This window comes from Otolemur garnettii, unplaced genomic scaffold, assembly GCF_000181295.1.
Source record: "Otolemur garnettii isolate 467f Iridium unplaced genomic scaffold, OtoGar3 scaffold00333, whole genome shotgun sequence".
Taxonomy (NCBI): domain Eukaryota; kingdom Metazoa; phylum Chordata; class Mammalia; order Primates; family Galagidae; genus Otolemur; species Otolemur garnettii.
In genome coordinates this window covers 157628-177627 of record NW_003852728.1, presented here as the reverse complement: position 1 = coordinate 177627, position 20000 = coordinate 157628, and the positions used below count along the sequence as shown (strand labels likewise).

At 33.4% G+C, this 20000-nt stretch overlaps 1 protein-coding gene across 1 annotated transcript in view; it reads left to right on the top strand.

The window, feature by feature from the left end:
* CYLC1 (cylicin 1) overlaps positions 1-20000 on the top strand; it is a 74641-nt gene that overhangs the window by 17785 nt on the left and 36856 nt on the right. The window contains exons 2-3 of the mRNA XM_012813899.1: positions 13728-13768; positions 15386-15504. Coding sequence (XP_012669353.1) covers positions 13728-13768; positions 15386-15504 — 160 coding nt within the window. The remainder of the gene's footprint in view (positions 1-13727; positions 13769-15385; positions 15505-20000) is intronic.

The window sequence follows — 20000 nt, the reverse complement described above, 5'->3', positions numbered from 1 at the left end:
CAGTGTGTTATTTCTATATACAATTTGAAATACTTTCATCCATCTGGTTAACAGCCTTCATGTCATTTTCTTAGTTATTGTGTTAAGACATTTATATTCTACAGTTAGAAAGATTCACGTGTACCCTTATAGGATAAACCATAGGTGTGATCCCACCAATCACCTTCCTTCCACCTACCCTCCCCTATCTCCTCCCCTACCTCTCCCTTTTTCCCTTATTCTTGGGCTAAAATTGGGTTATTGGCAGCATGACTTGTTTACATTAAAACCCTACATATCTAAAGATATACTATTAGAATTAATTAGCAAACTAAATAAGATTGTAAAACCCTAAATACCTAAAGATAAACTTTTAGAATATCTTTACTATATAAATACTTAGGTATTTAGGGTTTTAATGTAAACAAGTCATGCTGCCTATACATAATGGCATTTTTACTTTCCTCCATTTCTCTTCTTTTGCTTTTAACATATATTTTTTCTTACATTATCATTCTTTCTTCTTATCACATTGGCTAAGCCCTCTAGTACTGAATTGTATAGTCAACATACTTGTCTTGCTCCTTAATTCAGGGAGAAAGGTCCACCTTTCTTTTCCTTGCAGTTTTGGCTGGGGCTGGTCTTGAACCCACCACTCCTGATATATGGGGCCAGCACCCTACTCCTTGAGCCACAGGTGCTACCCAAAAGGTCCAATTTTTCATCATTATTATGTTTATCATATAGAATTATATTAAGTAAGCCACCTTTATTAGAATAAGGTAATTTTCTTCTATTCATTGTTTGCTAAAACACTATGAGTGTTAGAATTATCAAATATTCAACTATTAATATGGTCATATAGTTTTCCCTTATTTATTTCATGTCCTGATGTGGTTAATTTACGATGTTAAACCAATCTGAAATAAGCTCCATTAGGTGTAATGTCTTTTCTATATAATCAGCTAAAAATGTTTAAGGATTTTGTCATTAACGTTTATCAAAGATGTAAGTTTATAATTTTTCTTTCTATTAATGTCCTTTTCAGGTTTTGGTATTCAAAGTTATGCTCTTCTCATAGAATAAATTAATAAGAGTTTCCTCTTTTTTCTTCTTTGGAAGAGTTTGTGAACATTTTTTTTTCTTTTTAGGTGTTTGGAAGAATTGATCAATGAAGACATCTGGCCCTGGAGTTCTCTATGTCGGTAAGACTTTACTTATTGAGTTAAAGTCTTTAGCATACATACAGTAATTCATATTTCCTATTTCTTATTTTATATATCATATATTTTCTTTTGCATGGAAAATTTGTATATTATCTAAATTATAAATGAACTGATGTAATATTTTGTTCTCTCATTTTTGCTGTCCATTTAGTTGTTTAGTGTCCTTCCTACATTTTTTATTTAATTTATTGTTTTATTTCTAGCTCCTAATAAAAGGGTGACAAAATTGTATATACATTTTAAGAAAGGAAAAAAGTATTAAAATTATAATACTCAATACATTCTAGGAATATGTGTTATCTTTACCTTGCATCTCTTATAATTGTAGTCAAATGTGACAAAAGTATTGCAATTTTAAAATAGTTTCTTTTCCTTTCTTAAACTGTATATGCATTATTGGCACCCACTATGTATTTGAATTTAATGTTATCATTTTCTCCCTGAATAGATCTTTTCATCCAACAGAGATCCAAGTAGTTCTCTTTATTTTATTCAAAATATCATTTAAAACATTTTCTAATTTTTATTGTAATTTACAATTGTTCACCTTTATCTGTGGTGGATATATTCCAAGACTTCCAGTGGATGCCTAATTCTGCAGGTAGTACTAAACCACACACACACACACATACACACACACACGTGTGTGTGTGTATATATATATATATATGCTATATTTTTCTCTTATACATACATTTTTCTCTTATACATACATGGTGATGACAAAGTTTAACTTATAAATTAGTCACAGTAAGATATTAAAAATAATCAATATTTAAGTTAAATAATTATTAAAATATACTGTAAAAAATGCATGTGCATATATTGTCTTCCTCTCTCTTTTTCTCAATATATCTTATTGTACAGGATTCAGCTATTTCTGAAACAGGGTTGACTGTGGGTAACTGAAATATTGAAAAGTGAAACCATGGGTAATGGAAAACTATCCTTTTATATAATTTTAAAAACTTAGATAAATATAAGGGTGCATACAATTAGGTTACATTGCTTGAATTTGTTAAGGTAAGGTCCAAGTTGCGGTTGAGCCCTTAATCCAGGAGGTGTGCCATAGAGCTCTACATTATACCCAATAGATTAGAGTTTAACACACTTCTCCCCCTGCCCACTGACCCCTTCCCCATTTTGAATTTAAATGTGTTATTCGCTCATATGGCTGTGTAGTATTTCATATACTAGTTTCATATTAATATAGGGTACATGGAATGATTTTCCATTCTTGTGATACTTTTCTTAGGAGAATATTATCAAAATCCTTCCAGGTAAATACACATGATATAAAGTTTCCATCTTTCATTTTGGCTGACTAGCATTCCATATACTACATTTTATTTATACATTCATGGGTGGATCTTTGCAATTTTGAATTGAGTTGTTACAAACATCCAAGTGCAAATTCCTTATGGTAAAATATTTTTTTCCTTCTTGTTGAATATCTAATAATGGGATTGTGGGATTTGAGGATCTACTGTATTTACTTCCAAAAAGGATATTTTATTTTGCCATCTCACCAAAAATGTATTAAGTTTTCCCTTCTCTCTGCACCCACACTGGCGTCTGCACCTTTGAGACATTTTCATGTTGGTCTCTTCATGCTGGGGTTAAGTGCTTTCTCAAGATGGGTTTGGTTTGTATTTCTCTGATGACATTTGCTCATCATCCCTGATCATCAGAGAAATACAAACCAAAACCACCTTGAGAGAACACTTAACCCCAGTAATGAGTGTTGGTCACTCATCTGTCATCTTGGGAGAAGTTTTTGTTCATGCCTCTTGCCCATTTATAAATGGGATTTTTTTACTCTCTTATTGTTGATTATTTAGAGGTCTCTGTAGATTCTGGTTACTAGGCCTTTGTCAGATTCATAACATATGAACATATTCTCCAATCCTGAATGTTGTCTATCTGCTTTACTTGTTGCGCCCTTAGCTGTGTGGAAGCTATTTAACTTTAACAGGTACCATTTATTTAATTTTGGTTTTGTTGCAATTGCCAATAGGATCTTCTTCATAAAATCTTTTCTCAAGCCAATATGGGAAAGAGTTTTTCCCTCACACTTTCTTCTGGTTTTGTATCTTTGATTTAAATATTTTACTTAGCATAAGCCAGTTTTGGTAAGTGGTGAGAGGGGTGGGTCTAGCTTTTTATATGTGGCTAACCAGTTCACCCAGAACCATATAAAAAATAAGGATTATCTTCCCCAGTGTATGATTCTGTTTGGTTTATGGAGGATATGATAGCAATATGTGACTGGTTTGATCTCCATGTTCTCTACTGTCTTCCATAGCTCTATGTCTCTGCTTTTGTGTTAGTACCATGATATTTTGATCACTATAGACTTGTAGTATTACCTAAGTCTGGTAATACGATGTCTCCAGATTTGGATGTGATTATATCCGAGCCACGAAATTGCAAAGTTCCTCCATTTATCAATGCCTTTTGCTATTTCATTTCTCATGCTTTTATAGTTCTCTCTGTAGAGATCCTTCACATTGTTTGTGATATATTTTCCCAGGTATTCTATTTTCTTTGAAGCTACTGTGAAGGGAATTACATCTTTGATTTGATTTGCAGCTTGACTGTTATTGGTATGTGTGAAGGCTACTGATGTTTGGGTTTTGATTTTATATCCTGAGGTGTTATTATAATTCATGATCACTTCCAGGAGTCTCATGATTGTGTCCTTGTGATTTTGTATGTTTAAAATCATGTTATCATCAAAGGGCAATTTTGACTACCTATGTCCCCATTTGCATACCCTTGATATTCTTCTCTTGCCTGATTGCTTTGGCTAGGACTTGTAGCACTATGTTTAATAGTAGTGAAAATAGTGGATATCCCTGTCTTGTTTCAGTTCTAAGGGGAAATTCTTTCAGACTTACTCTATTCAGTGTTAATTTCTGCTATAGGTTTGAAATAGATGGTTTCTATGAGTTTAGGAAAAATCCCATCTATGACACTTTTCTTAAGTGTTCTTATCAGAAAAGGATGCTAAATTTTGTCAAATGCTTTTCTGAATTTATTGAGTGGATCATATGGTCTTTCTTGTTACTTTTTTTATATAATGAATTATGTTTATGTATTTGTGTATGTTGGACAAGCCTTGAATCCCTGGTATAAAGTCCACTTGATCATGATGTATTTTTTTTTTTATGCTACTGTATTCTATTTGCTTGGATTTTTTTGAGTATTTTTGTGTCAATATTCATTAGTGATAGTGGTTAGTAGTTCTCTTTTTTTGTTGTTGTTGGATTATTTCCTAGTTTTGGTATCAGGGTGATATTTACTTCATAGTAGGAGCTGGGGAGGGTTCATTCCTTCTCAGTATTTTGGAATAGGTTCTTCAGTATAGGAACAAACTTCTCTTTGAAGGTTTGGTGGAATTCTAGTGTGAAACCACCTGGCCCAGGACTTTTTTGTTGTTATTGGAAGCATTTTTATTGTCATTTCAATTTTGTTTATTGATATTTATCTGTTCAATAGTTTTAAATCTTTCAGAGTTAGTCTGGGAGGTAGGTTGATTCCATATATTGGTCCATTTCCATCCCATTTTCAAATTTATATGCATAGAGTTTTTTGTAGTAATCAGTGATGGTCTTTTGTATCTCTGTGTCATCTATTGTTATTTCCCCTTTTCACTTCTGATTGAGGTTATTATATAACTTATTTTCTGTTTCAATTTAATCTCGCCAAGAGTTTATCAATTTTATTAATCTTCTCAAAGAACAAAAGTTTTGTTTGTTTATTATTTGGTATTCATTGAGTGTACAAAGAATTAGGTTACACGAATGAGAACTAAGTTTTTTTTCCCACTAATCATGTGAATAGTTCTTTTATTCTCAAATTCACTTTATTCTAATCTAATATAGTTATTTCTTTTATTCTGTTAAGTTTGGCATTGTATTATTCTTCCTTTTCCAGGTTTTTGATATGGGTTTGTAGGTTGTTCATTTGTGCTCTCTCTGTTTTTGGAGGTAGGTATTTCTTGTGATACATTTCCCTCTTAGATTTAAATGCTTTTGTAGCATTTCATAGGTTTTGCTATCTTGTGGCTTCGTTGTCATTTTGTGTGAGGAATCTGATGGCTTTCTTCTTCATATTTTCCTTGGTCATTCTGTCATTCAGCATAGAGTTGTTTAGTTTCCTTGACTTTGTTTGGGGAAGAAGGTTTTTGTTGGAGTTGAGTTCTACTTTTTATATGATCCCAAAAGATACAAAGCTATAGTTTCTATTACTTTAAATTTGTTGATATTTGACTTGTGCCCAAAGTTATGATCAGTTTTTGAGAATGAACTGTGATCTGATGGGAAGAACATTCAACATTTTATTTGAGTGGAATATTCTGTATATGTCTATTAAGGCCATTTGTTCTAAAGTTGTGCTTAAATTTGTTCAGTTTCAGCTTAGAGGATCTGTCCTGTTTTATCAGTGGAGTGTTAAAAGTCCTGAGGTATAATGGTAGCAGGATATCACATTTTTGGTTTGTGTTTGTTTTGTATACCTGGGAATATTTAAATTGGCTGCATAGATATTTAGAATTTGAATGTCTTTGCATTGTTTTGTTCCCTTGACCAGTATATAGTCCCCATCTTTGCCTTTCTTTTTTTTTGTTGTTGTTGTTCATTTGAAGACCTCTGTATCTGCAAGTAAGATGGTGATTTCTGCTTTTCCTTACTTCCATTTGCCAGAAATACTCTTTTCTAACCTTTCATTCTGAGTCTTATTTTGTCCTTAGAGGTTAGGTATGTTTCCTAAAACAGCATATACTGAGATTGTCCCTTTTTATCTAGGCAGCCAGTCTATGGCTCTTCAGTGGGTAATTCTAGCCATTCACATTTATTGAGACAATTTATAAATATGGTAGAGTTCTATTTATGCCATTTTGTGGATATTCATTCCTTATTTTTATCACTTGGGCCATTATGGAAGCTAGGCTTTGCCCTTTAATTTCTGGATGTCTTTACTTTTCTAGTTGTCCATTGTTATTATTGGTGTATAGGAAGGATCTAAGTACGTCCTGAAGAACTGATATTGTGGTGGTGAATTTCCTCAATGTTTTCCTATTAGCAAAAGGTTTGATTTCTTCATTGAATATGAACTTTTAGCACTATATAAAATCCTGGGATGAAAATTGTTTTGTTTAAGAAAATTAAAAACTAGTGATCTTGGGTGGCACCTGTGGCTCAAGGAGTAAGGTGCCGGCCCCATATGCCAGAGTTGGTGGGTTCAAAACCCATCCTTGCCCAAAAAAAAACCAAAAACAAAAACAGAAACAAAAACTAGTGATCATTCTCTCCTGGCCTGTAAAGCTTCTACTAAATAGCCTGTTGTCACTCTCATGTTCTTCGCCTCATAGGTAAGAAGTTGTTTACATCTGGCTGCTTGCAGAATTTTGTATTTCATTATGACTTTTGCCCAGTTAATTACAATGTGTTTAGGAGATGCTTTATTTGAATTGAGTCATCCTGGTGTTATGTAACTATCTAATATCTGAAGTTGGGTTTCTTGCAATGCTTGGAAAATTCTCCACAATGATGTCTTGAACTTTCCACACTTTTTGGACTCATTTCTTCTCCTTCAGGGATCTCCATGATCTGTATGTTTGTGTGTTTTGTGTGATCTCATATCTCTCTAAGAGATTGCTCTGATTTTGTTCTCTTTGCCTCTTAGCACGATTGGTTAGTGCAAAAGTCTTATCTTCTAGTTCCGAGATTCTTTCTTCTCCACTCTCTACTCTGTTGCCAAGGCTCTCGTCTGTGTTTTAAAACTTGTTGAATGCCTTTCTCAATTCCTTAAGCTCTACTATATCCTTCCTAATTATGTCCATATACTTGTGACTTTATATTTAATTTCACTGATTTCTTGAGACAGATTTTGGACTTCTTTTTACATTTTCTCTTCAATTCCATTCATCTTATTTGACATGTATATTCTCAATTCTATTTTTGTTATTTCTACAATTTCTTTATGCATGGTATTATGTTGATATGCTCTGAAATTTCATGTTGCCAGGATCCTTCTGCTGATTCTTCTTCATGTGTGTTTTTGATTAATACATTTATTTATTTTACTTTTTGCATTAGAATATTTGGATGTCCCTAAATTATTGTTGAGTGATATTCTAGTTTGCTTATCTGAGGAATCTCCCAGCAGGGAGTTGGGGCATGGAAGGCGGAGCCTGGCTTGAACATATGGCACACCTATCTGCCAGCAATAGTGCCATTCAACTGGCTGTGGGACCTTTTGGATATCAAGTTAGATAGGCTGGTGATTTCACTAACTACCTGGATGCAAAGAGCTCTCCATGCCCTTTTTAAAACTTGTCAGTATTTAGTAGCAGCTGATTGTTCTACCAGTTGCTCAGTGGATATTAGCGCTGTTTGGCTGCCTAATCTTGTGGGCTCATATCAGATTTGTAGGTCCTAGGGGTGTGGCTCTCCACTTCTGTTCCAGGGCCTATTGACACAAAGTGTCTACTACTCATTGTTCTGTCAACCACTCAGTAGATTATTAGGACTGTTTCGATACCTAATCTGAGGGGATGATACCATGTTTAGAAGCCCCACAATATGGAGCTTTCTCCACCCCTTCTAGGACCTGCCAAACTAAAGCAGCTGCTTATTAAAGGGTGAGACAGCACAGCAGGGATTTTGGGTTGTTTGAATAATAAAACAAACACACTAGTTTATATCCATTTTAAGGTCCCCAGTGTGTGGAGTTCACTACTATCTTCCAGAGACTGTCAAAGTGAAGTGGAAACTTATTGTTATGCTGACCTACTTCCTCAGCAGGGTTTTAAGGCCATTTGAAAACTAAAACTGGTGAACTGGTATCAGATTCAGAGGCTCCAGGATGTGGAACTCAACACTGCCCTTCACCACTGACTGTTTAAATAATCCAGTGCTTTTTCCTGTGGTCCTTCTCACATATAGCTTCCCAAAGCTCGCCTTAAGGGCTGGACCATGTAGGGATCACTGTGGTCTGACCTCGTTTTCTCTAAGTTTGGCAAGGTGGGGTGTGGGCATGAATTCTAGGTGATTCTCCTAGGCCAATGGCAGCTCATAGTGAGCAAACTTGTCTCAGCCAAAGCATCAGCCCTGCCAATCGCAGATTCAAAAAGTTCTGCCTGGAGTTGAGAGAGAATGCAGTATCCTTCCCACAATTTCCCAGAGCAGAGTAGCCCAAGGCTAGGACGGACTCTATCTTTATTTTATGCTTTACTTTTGCTGAGAAAATCGTTAATAGTCATTTTGGTTTCCCTTGTCTGTGACATGTTTATTTCTTTTGATGCTTTCATTTTTTTAATTTGTGCTTGATTATAATGTGTTTCAATGAAGACCTCTTTATATTAGTTTATTTTGGATTATTTGTACTTGATGCATGTAGATATTTATTTCCCTTGCCTTATTTGTAAAGTTTTTTTGTCATTTATTTAAATAAACTTTCTGTTCTTTTATCTTTCTCTATTTCTTCTTGAACACAAGTTATATGTAAATTTGTTTGCTTGGTGGTACCCCATAATTCATGTAGGGTTTTTTCCTTTCTATTCTATTTTGGTCTGTTTTCTTTTATTCCTCCCTTGGGCTGGTAGTATCAAATAACCTGTGTTCACTGATTAGTTCACTGATTCTTTTTTTTCTTTTTTTTTTTGCATGATTGAGTTTGTTTCCCAAGCTCTCTATGGAATTATTCAGTTTAGTAATTGTGTTCTTTAGCACCAGCATTTCTGTCTGGTTCTTTTTTATGGTTCCTATCTCTATGTTGAACTTTCCATTTTGTTTGCATATTATTTTCCTAATTTCATTTTTTTTCTTACCTACACTCTCTTATAGCACATGGACCTTCTTTAAGATAATTATTTTAAAATCTTTAACAAGGAGTTTGTATATCTGCATTCCTTTAAGGTAATTATTGGTGTTTTATTTTGTATATCTAGTGATGTAATGTTTTCTTGATTTTTTAAATGATACTTTGGATTGTTCAGTAATGTCTGCATATTTGAAGGAGTATATACTTATTCCACTCTTTACAGAATAGCTTCAGCAGGAAATACCCTTGATTAGTCATCCCATTCTGAAATTCTGACAAGCTTTCTGGCATGGTTCCACTGGTAGGATTAATGCTAAAGACCACAGGTGGGCTGAATTAGTGCCTGGATAAGCAGCTGGGTAGGCTTAGTGACTGGGTCCATGGGGTGAGACCTAGAGACTGATCTGTGGGAGCTAGCTTGAAGACTCAGTTCATAGAAACCAACTTGGCACTCCAGTGAAACAGGAGTTTGTGTCTTTAGGGGGTGGCCTGTACTTGAGTGGGTGGCCAGTACTTGAGTGGGCCTGGCCCTGAGTTTGCTGCAGTATAGGGTCACAATAGCCACAATGAACCCTGGGTCCCAGGAGCCAGTCTGGCAATGGGCAGGCTTGGAGCCTCTGTCTTGGGAAGCATCATGGAGGCTTGGTCTTTGAATGACATCCAGGTGCCCACGGGCATGGGTTTTGGTAAGTGAGTGTCAGTCTAGAATTTGGCACTGTAGAGTACAACCATGGAGCTGGAGTATGCCTGAAGTTTGGGCTCATGGGGCATATAGCCTGATTCAGTTCTGAAGGCAATCTGATGCCTGGGGTTGAGGACTGGGATTACCAGTCTGAAGACTAGGGCTGTGGGGGTAAATCTGGAAATGGGATGATTCTGGATCCTTGGGAGTACCTAGAGCCAGTGTCTGTGAAATAAGCCTGAAACCTGAGGATCTAGGGACTTTCTTGACACTGATGTGAGTCTGGAGAGATGATTCATGACTACTAGCCTGGTGTCTGGAACTGTGAGACCCAGTCTGGTTCTGGGGAAAGCCTTGGCACTGAATTTGTGGGAATGACCTGGAGTTGGGGGACATATGAGTTTGGCTAGTGCTGTGTTTTACTAGGGCAGGCATAATGTCAGGGTTCAAGGCAAAGTCCAGTGTTCACTTTACTTCTTCCCTTCATGCTGTGCTGCCTGGGGTTGGAGAAGTGTGAGACAGATAATGTGAAATTACCTTATCCACTTCATTCAATGTGCCTTTTTAAAAAAATTATGTTATGCAGGTGCTATAATGTCTTACTTGCTTTATTTGGCTCTGAACATTATTTTCAGGTCTGGATAGTTGTTCTAATTGATGTTTCTTCAAGGGGACAAGCACTTGAAAGTCCTATTTCACCATCTTGCAGGCATAACTCTTCACCATATTCCATAGATTGTATTCTTAATTTTTCCAAGTTTTGAGTGATTTTTCTTCAACTTTGGTCATGGTTTCTATCCCCACACAACTGTGATCAGCAAACATATAATTTCTGTACTTTACTACTTGTTGTGACTTGCTTTATGGCCCACTTTAGTTAAATATTTCATGTGAATTTGAAAAAAAATGTGTATTATGCAGTTGTGTGTTGTAGTGTCTTACAGTATGTCAAGTTCTATTATTGAAATTTTTATATCTCTAGTGATATATTTTTGAAATGTGTGTAGTTCTTACTACTTTTAGTTTTAGAAATTTTTTGCTTTATATATTCTAAAGGAATGCCAATGGGTACATCAAATTTAGGGTTGTTATATCTTCTTCATATTGAATTAATCCTTCTATAATTATAAAATACTGCTATTTGTCTCTATTTAAATTTTGACATTATCATAGCTTCATGAGCTTAGTATTTATTAAGGTATGTGTGCTTTCTGTTCCTCTTACTTTTTTTTCAACATTTTTATGTCTTTATGTTTTAGGTGTATCCCTCATGAGAAGCATTCAGTCAATTTTTATTATTTAATACACTGTGACTTTCTTTTAGCTGACTTTCTTTTATCTTATTGGCTTTGAATGTGCTTTTACTTGAATTTAAACCTAACATCTCAATTTTTATTTATTATTAACTCCATATTTCATTCTTTATTTCTTTTGATTTTTTGTATTGATCAAAAAATTGTTATTACATTTCCTTTAAATTATCTTATCAGTTATACACTCCTTTATTATTCTTTTGTGGTTATCCTAGAGATTACAACATTAATTCATTGACTTCTTAGAGTTTAGTAAAGATTAAAATTTCTGTCACATACCAGACAATGTAGGTACTTTATAACACTTTAATTTAATTTACCCATGTTCCTTTTTGAACTATCATTACCATGAATTTTTCATGTATTTCAAATTGAATAACTCAGTATTAATATTGTTTACAAATAATATTCATGTTCTTCTCACACACACACAAACACACATATACTCTTTTTGTGCTTTTTATTTCATCTTTGAACTATATCAGATCTTTTACCTATTAAAGGTAATAAATCTCTGGTAGTTTTTCTCCTGACTAGAAAATTCCTGTTAGTGTTTATTTCTTTACATGCTTTCTCCTGGCATGCTTTCTCCTTTTTATTTTAAGATATTTTTATTTTATCTTACTTTGTTAAGAATACCTTTTCTTTCTCCTGACTAGAAAATTCTTGTTAGTGTTTATTTCTTTTCATGCTTTCTCCTGGCATGCTTTTTCCTTTTTATTTTAAGATATTTTTATTTTATCTTACTTTGTTAAGAACACCTTTTCTGTCTTCAAAATCTTAATTTAGTTATTTTTCTTCATAACTTTAAATATGTTATTTCATTTTTTGGCTTCTATCACTCATTTCCCTTTTTATGTCAAGATATAGGTTGCTATCAACTATAAACCAAATAAGTAGACACATATTCATTTATAGCACAAATATACACCTTGAAAGTAAAGAAAACTACCAAGGCATTTAACTATATTTGCGCTTCCAATAATTTGAGACTGAGATCACATCTATGTAAGCAGGCATTTCATATTTGGCTAAATTATCCCTTTCCTATTATTTCTTTGTTGCCTTTTCTAGTATTCTCCAAAGTGAGATGCAAGTCAAGTAAATACATTGAATAGTAGGAATAAAATATTAGAACTACAGTTTTTATATATTACTTCATCTTTTGAAAATTTTATATAAATGTATTCTTTATAATGTATATGATTACAGTAGACTGAATAATACATACACATATTAAGTTCAAGGGTTGTAAATTGTTTACTAATGCAAAATATTTGAAAAGGAAGTTCAGAAATATTACTTTAGACTGTGGGAAAGAAGTCAAAATCAATGTAGGTGCAAAGTCTTTCATAGAATAAAAAAGCTGTAATACAGCCAGCATGGCTGATTTCTAAACTATTGCATTTCTAGGGATACAGGTCATAATAATTTACTCTATTGAATTATCTTTCATCACAGACTAATAAGTCATTGATAAATTGCCTTTGGAAAAGCCAAAATACAAACTTAATCTATTTTAGAAATCTATGAAATTTTGTTTTTTTAAATCAATTAAAACCAAAGTCCTTAATCAGGGCATAGCATAAAAATAGATTGGGGGAGTTTAGCATACAAATGTGATCAACTCAACTCAGGATTCTGGGAGCTCTCACATGTATTTATGCTTTAAAACATTTCCAATTAATTATAATGATTACCTGTGATTGAGAACAACTATTTTACTGCTCAGCTTCTCTAAAGTCTTTCCTAAGTTAAGTCACTAGTGACTTAATGATGAGTAGGGGCCAGGCTTTGTCCTGAACACTAGAGCTTTATTTTAGAAAATGAAAATAGATTTGACTCAAATATAAATATATTTGATCATTTGACTTTTTTCATTTTGTTTTAAAAACATGATGAACAGGGCAGCATCTGTGGCTCAAAGGAGTAGGGTGCCAGCCCCATATACCAGAGGTGGTGGGTTCAAACCCAGGCCCAACCAAAAACTGCCAAAAAAAAAAAAACAAAAACCATGATGAACTGCCCAAAAAAGTAAAATTCTACGATATTTATTTATGCAAGTACTACCTCAGACGTAGTGGTGGTCACAACTCATTGTCCCAGACAACTACTAAGAAAGTAATATTTTCAAAGCAAATTATAATATGTTTTTCTTTAGTAGACAATATTGACTTATAAGCAATTAAATAGGCACTTTTCAAATGTGCCTATTTGAAAATAGGCAGAACATCATGGACTAATTTTCCCTATGTGGAAGGGCAATTCAAAATTCAAGTCAATACTTGTATGTACCCCCTCACACATCATTAGGATTTAAGCTTTGAAAACATTGAAAAGTTGTGAGTTTTTTCATAATTAATTAATAAAGAAAATGCCAGTTTAGACATTTTTAGTAGATAATTTTTGGAGGGGGAGCTGGTTCAATTTATCATACCTCATTTTAATATTTTTAAAGTTAGCCACTTATTTCAGGATTTAGTCCATGTTATATTTTTGTATAAGTGCCTGGTGAAAAATATACTCAGAAGACGAACTATATAATACAAATTGAAGATAGACATATTTAGATAGTAGAGATCAGAAAATGCACAAGTTCTCAATGTGTTGTTATTGAAGGCTTACTCATAATGATAGTAATAATTATTATTATAATTATCAATACTACAAATTTAATTAAAATGTTTTCCTTTTTTTTAGACAAGAAGTAAACATAACAACATATGAAAATTCCATCCCAAGTAAGAATTTAATCATTACATCAAATTTTTTTTAGATTTTAAAATAATTTTAAGAACTAAAGACTAGTATCCTCAATTAAATATGATAAAGCAGAAATTTCACTAACGTTTATCAAAATTTAATACAACCATGTATGTATGCATATGCATATGTGCATGCTGAGTGTGCGTAGTGTGCTGTTTAATATATTTCTAACTTTGATTTAAGTTTGTATTAGCTAGTTTAAAAAAGAAAAATGTATTTAGTTTTTCCATTTTCATAATACTTACCAACCTTCCTTGCATAAGTTTCTCCCATGTTTAAAGTTTGTAACTACAAAACTAAAATAAGGCAAATATATTCAGAGAGATGAAAGTGGTTAGTGAATATCCAAGTTTCTGAACACATGCAACTTTTGGAAAATTTCCCTTAATATATTGAAATAAAGTGCTACAATTGTTGCTCATTGGTTCCACCCCTTCCCTCAGGCCACATATAAAGAAGTCTATAACATCTAATCTAATTATCTAATTCAAATTGTTGTTGTATGGATCAAATGAGTTGACTAAAGGACTTAGCACACAGTATGGCATATAGTTAAGTAAGCATTACATAAGTGTTAGTAATTGTGCTATGCTACTATTATTATTACTACTACTCTCCCATATAACTATTCTTTAAATATCTAAATAAAATGATGACAGCTGTCATTAGTCTTTTCATCTTCAGGAGAACTATCCTGATTCCTGATCAGTTGCTTTTTTGCCATAGTTATCAGTTTAGTTATAGGTACAGAGCCCTAATTTCTATGGCTTAGATCAGAAGGGTGATTAAATAATCATTCATTCAATCAATTAAGACTTTTACTGACAACTTAATGCTCAGCATTGTACCACTTATTATGGTGACTGTGAAAGGAGAATTCACATTTTCTACAATCTGACAAAAACGAAATAAAGGAAACAAACTAATAAAGTGGAGATGATTGAGATGTTTGAAAAAAAGTGGGGAAGTTTTCTATATTTTCCAGTCTCACAGTTTGATTATATTATTTTGCCATCATGATTTAATAACTATCTATGAAAATTGGTTTAATCTAGAAAATAAAATTATAAGTATCATTTAAAACATAATTCAGGCTTGGGTCCTGTGGCTCTAGTGGCTAAGGCACCAGCCACATACAGCTAAGGTAGCAGGTTCGAATCCAGCCCGGGCCCGCCAAACAACAATGCTGGCTACAACCAAAAAATAGCCAGGCCTTGTGGCAGGTGCCTATGGTCTCAGCTACTTGGGAGGCAGAGGCAGGAGAATCGCTTGAGCCCAGGAGTTGGAGGTTGCTATGAGCTGTGATGCCACAACACTCGACCCAGTGTGACAGCTTAAGGCTCTGTCTCAAAAAAAAATAATAATAATGATAACAAAATAAAAAAAACATAATTCAATGATGAAATGAGAAAATAAGTTTTTATTTCACCTAATTATTATGACCCCCAATCCCTATAAACTATAAAGAAAATCTATATTTTATTTGTAAATTAGTTTAATTTAAATTATAACTTTATTATTCAAGAATATTTCAGTGCTGATGAAAGTCTGGCTCTTAATTCCAAGTTGTTTATTTTTCTTTCTCATTTTAGTCAGTGACTCAAGTATAAAATCATGGAATCAAGAACACTTTGATTTGACATTTCCCAAACCACCGCAGCCAGGTATAAAAAATAAATCAAAATCTTCAGAATCATCAGTCACAGTTCCTGTAAGTATTGAAAAGATCATTTTAAGAACTAAATCTAAGTTCATACAACATATATAATTTGATTTAATTGAAAATTAAATATTTAATTTGAATTTCACTACCAATTGGAAACATATATTTTAAATTATTATCTCTGAACAACAGCTTGCCCTAATCTGTTTTAGATGAACTTTAATTTGCATGTGATTCTCCATGTCAAAGATATTAAATAGTTAATAGCCTATTCAAACTGAGGAACATAGTGCTACAACTGTTAGTGTCTACTACAAAATGTTTACCAGTTGCAAAATCATTTAAAAGTTAAATAATATAGCAGGATTTGACCTTGATGAGGTTTAAGGGCCTCCTCATTTTTTTTAAGTCCGAAATTTAGGAGATGCAAGTTTTTATAAGAACTAGAATTTCATCAGCACTGATTCTACTATACAAAGTAAGGTCATTCCATCAATTAGCAAAAAGAAAAATCAATATACAAAATTGTCCATTGTGATATCAAAATATTGTTAAAGCATCTCCCAAGGGAAAGTTACAACAAATGCATTTACTCAAAAGCCATTTATTACATCTATAGCAATCCAAGTTTCATGCTTCTCTTCATGGTTGTCTTTTAATTCCATACAATTATTTGATTGCTGGCACCTCTACTCAAAAGTCACATGAATATAAGAAATAAATCTAAAATCAGTCCTTGTGGCTACTTATGACAATAAAATCTGATAAACGTTTAGGTGGAAGTTCAAAATGATTTACACAATTTCTACACAAAATAATGTGCATGAAATATTTGTTTGTCTCATTTAAAACAACTTAGCATCGTTTAAGTGAGAATCCAAGAAACTAATGTAGAAAGTGTTTTTTGATTCCATGATTTTCTGCCAGATGACTCACTAAGAAGAGATAGAACAATAAAGAATGTAGAATTAAGAGCCAAACTTTCTCTTTTTTTCTGGTTTTGTGTTTTTTCTTTTTTTCCCCCCTAGGGCCACACAATAATTCTCTATAATTTAACACAAAATGTGTTCTATGATTATAATGAAATAATTAATAAATTAGAAATAAGTAACAAAAAGATGTTTGAAATGTATACAGTGGGGATATGGCACTCTCAATTTGACCAGAGATTTTCAAAGTCAGAATAGCAATCAAGCTGGGGCTAAAGCCTGCAATTATCACAAAATCATCATAATCTTTGAATGTAATGGTTCAAAAGGAACTCTCTATTGATTGTGAGAACAATTTTGAGAATGTCATGAATCATTTTTGGCCTGTTCCAATCCCAATACGAATTCTTAAAGGAATCCTAAAGTTTTCCCCTAAAGTTATTATACTTACAAAGTGGAGTCATCTCCCTCTCTCTCTCTCTCTCTCCCATCCAAACACACACACAGAGAGACACACACACACACACACACACCCCTTGAAAGAGAGAAAAAAATATATATATATAATTTTAAATAGTTAATGAAAAGTTTAACTACTATGTTTAAATATAAAATATAACTCATACCCAAATGCTTATCATTAATCTAATCATTTTTCCAGAGGCATGATGAAAGAAAATTACAGCAAGATCAAAAGCCAGCTCACATATGGATAAGGCATTCTTTAAGAAAATATTTCCGAAGACCATTTATTTACTTAGCTGTCCAGAGACAGGCTCCATTGAGACATCCTTATACACCAAAAACCTATCTTCAAAAGGTAAAATCTAAAATGTCCAAAGATAACAAAAAAGGAATGGATTTGAATAAAATTTCTAAGAACAAAATGTGTTCACATGCAAAAAATTCAAGATCCAAGAAAATAGTAAATGATAAGAACGATGATAAACCTAAAAGAAGTAAATCAGATAAAACTCAATTCAAGTCATCATATGAAAGTGTAATGACATCTAAGATATCAAAGTACAAATCAGAAACAAATCCAGAATCCAATGATTCCAAGTTAGTCTCAAAAAAGCATTCAAACAATAGGAAAGATTCAAGGAATTCCAAGGAGGCAAACACTAAATCCATATATACGAAGAACAATCCAGCAAAAGACTCTAAGAAGAGATCAAAAAGTAATTATAATTCCAAATCAGAGACTTGCTCAAAAAATAGTTCAAATTTGGATTTAGTAATGTATTTGGAAGAGGCTGGCAATGAATCCATGGCTTTTGATACATGGGTAAAGAATTGCTCCCAGAATAATTCAAAGAAGCCTTCCAAGAAGGACACAAAGAAGGATACAAAGAAGAGCTCTGACACTGAATCTGGAAGCTCAAAGGATGTAAAAAAAGATTCAAAGAAGGATAAGAAAAATTCAAAGAAAGATGACAAGAATGACAAGAAAAAGGATTCAAAGAAAGACACAGAGTCTACTGGTGCTGAATCTGGAGACTCAAAGGATGCAAAGAAAGATTTAAAGAAGGATAAGAAAAATGAAAAGAAAGATGATAAGAAAAAGGATTCAAAGAAGGATACAGTCTCTACTGGTTCTGAATCTGAACTGGAGTCAAAGAAAGGTAAGAAAGATGAAAAAAAGGAAAAGAAAGATTCGAAGAAAGATGACAAAAAGAAATCTGTCAAGAAGGATGCAGGGTCTACTGATGCTGATTCTGAATCTGAAGCAGATTCTAAAAAGGGTAAAAAAGATGAAATGAAGCAGAAGAAAGAATCAAAGAAAGATAATAAAAAGAAGGATGCTAAAAAGAATGCAGAATCAACTGATAGTGAATCCGATGTGGAGTTAAAGAAGGGTAATAAAGATTCAAAGAAGGAAAAGAAAGGTTTAAATAAAGATGCTAAGAAGAACGTGAAAAAGGACACAGAGTCTACTGACGTTGAATCTGATGATTCTTTCAAGATAGGCTTAAAGAAGGGCCCAAAGGCCAAAGGTTCAGATGCTGAATCTGAAGAGTCACTACATAAACCTGGGGCTAAAAAGAGAGCTGATGAATCAGATGGCACATCTGTAGATTCAAAGAAAGAAGCCCTGGAAATGAAGAAAGGATTAGGAATGTCATCTAAAAAGACAACATTCAAAGAAAAAGAACAGAAACTAAGCACAGGCAGAGTTCCTCCATCAAGAGAAAGACCACCACTTCCACCTTGTGAGCCTTTACTACCATCACCAAAGGTCAAACGTCTCTGTCGGTGCAGGATGCCTCCTCCACCTCCAAAACCGAGATATGCTCCTTTGGTATGTTTACTGTTTTTCTTCTAGGCCAAAATAGATTTAAAGGAAAATATATTTTAACAGTTTGAGTTTATATTTTCTCTAAAGAATAGTTCTCTTTTACTGGAATATTGACAAGTTTGAGACTCACGGGTAAGAAAAATAAAGAGTACTTCAAAAGGACTCAAAAGAATTGTGAAACAAATGTTTAAAAAGTTAAGAGATAAGAAGTATTTAATAGAGTAGAGCAAGGAGAACAATTGGCTTGTGATTTAAGAAACCATTTTAAATTACTTTTAAATAAGGTCATTTTACATTTTTAAAAAAAATTTATTAACTACTCTAACTTAGGGAAGAAGAAAATGAGAATTAACTACAACTTTTACAGGGGCAGATTGAAGTGATGTATGAAGATATTTCCTGGGAGAATGCTGAATACAGTAAAACCTCAATTAACCAAAACCCAGACATAGCAGGTGGAAATATAACATACTAAGAATTAGATGTGACAAAACTTAAATAAGTTAATCTATCTTTGAACTAAACATTCTGTATGCCTTCCTTTCCTTTCATTCTTACTGATAGCAGAAAACAAAAGTTAACTTTTCAGAAGTTACTTAACCTCTGGTTTATAACAGTCTCTTTCAAGTTAATACTGTTTCTTTGGAAGCATATACTCTTCCAGTTTAAAGTTTTTATTTTACTCATTGGGGAGATCTCCCCTTCTATCCCTCTTTCCCACACAGTATGATTGTAAGGGAAAACATAAATAGACATCTCACTTTGGATAGAGGATATCCTGTTCCACATTTTGTCCTCCCTTTCTGGGTTTCTGATCTTTGGTTGAGATGTTATTCATTTAGATGAATTCTGGGCTTCAGTATTTGTTTTCTCTGTTTTAATGGTATTCATTGTTTGTTCTCAGCAAGGCAGGGCTGTTGCCCTCTCTTGCTAAACTTAGAGCATCTTTAGAAGTGGCTAGGTGTGGACACAAAGCTTCTCATTTTTGTTAATTTCTTCTCTCATTTCCTTCACCATCTCCTCTTCCTCCTCTTTTCCTCCTCCTTTCCTCCTCTTCTGTCTCAAGAAGCTTTATTTCCCCTTTCAGTATACTGGTGATCTACTTTACTTCATATTACAATTTTTTTCTATCATTGTTTTATAATAAAACTATATTAAAGGTAACCATTTTCTCTTCATGTAATAATGATTTTTGGAGACTAGAAATAACTTTTATTTTTATCTCTGTCGAAGTCTGAATTTCTAGTTCCTTTTTCTCCTGGCAGATTTGGAAAGCCTATTTTGAAACTCAACACTGATTAACCCCTGTGTTCTTC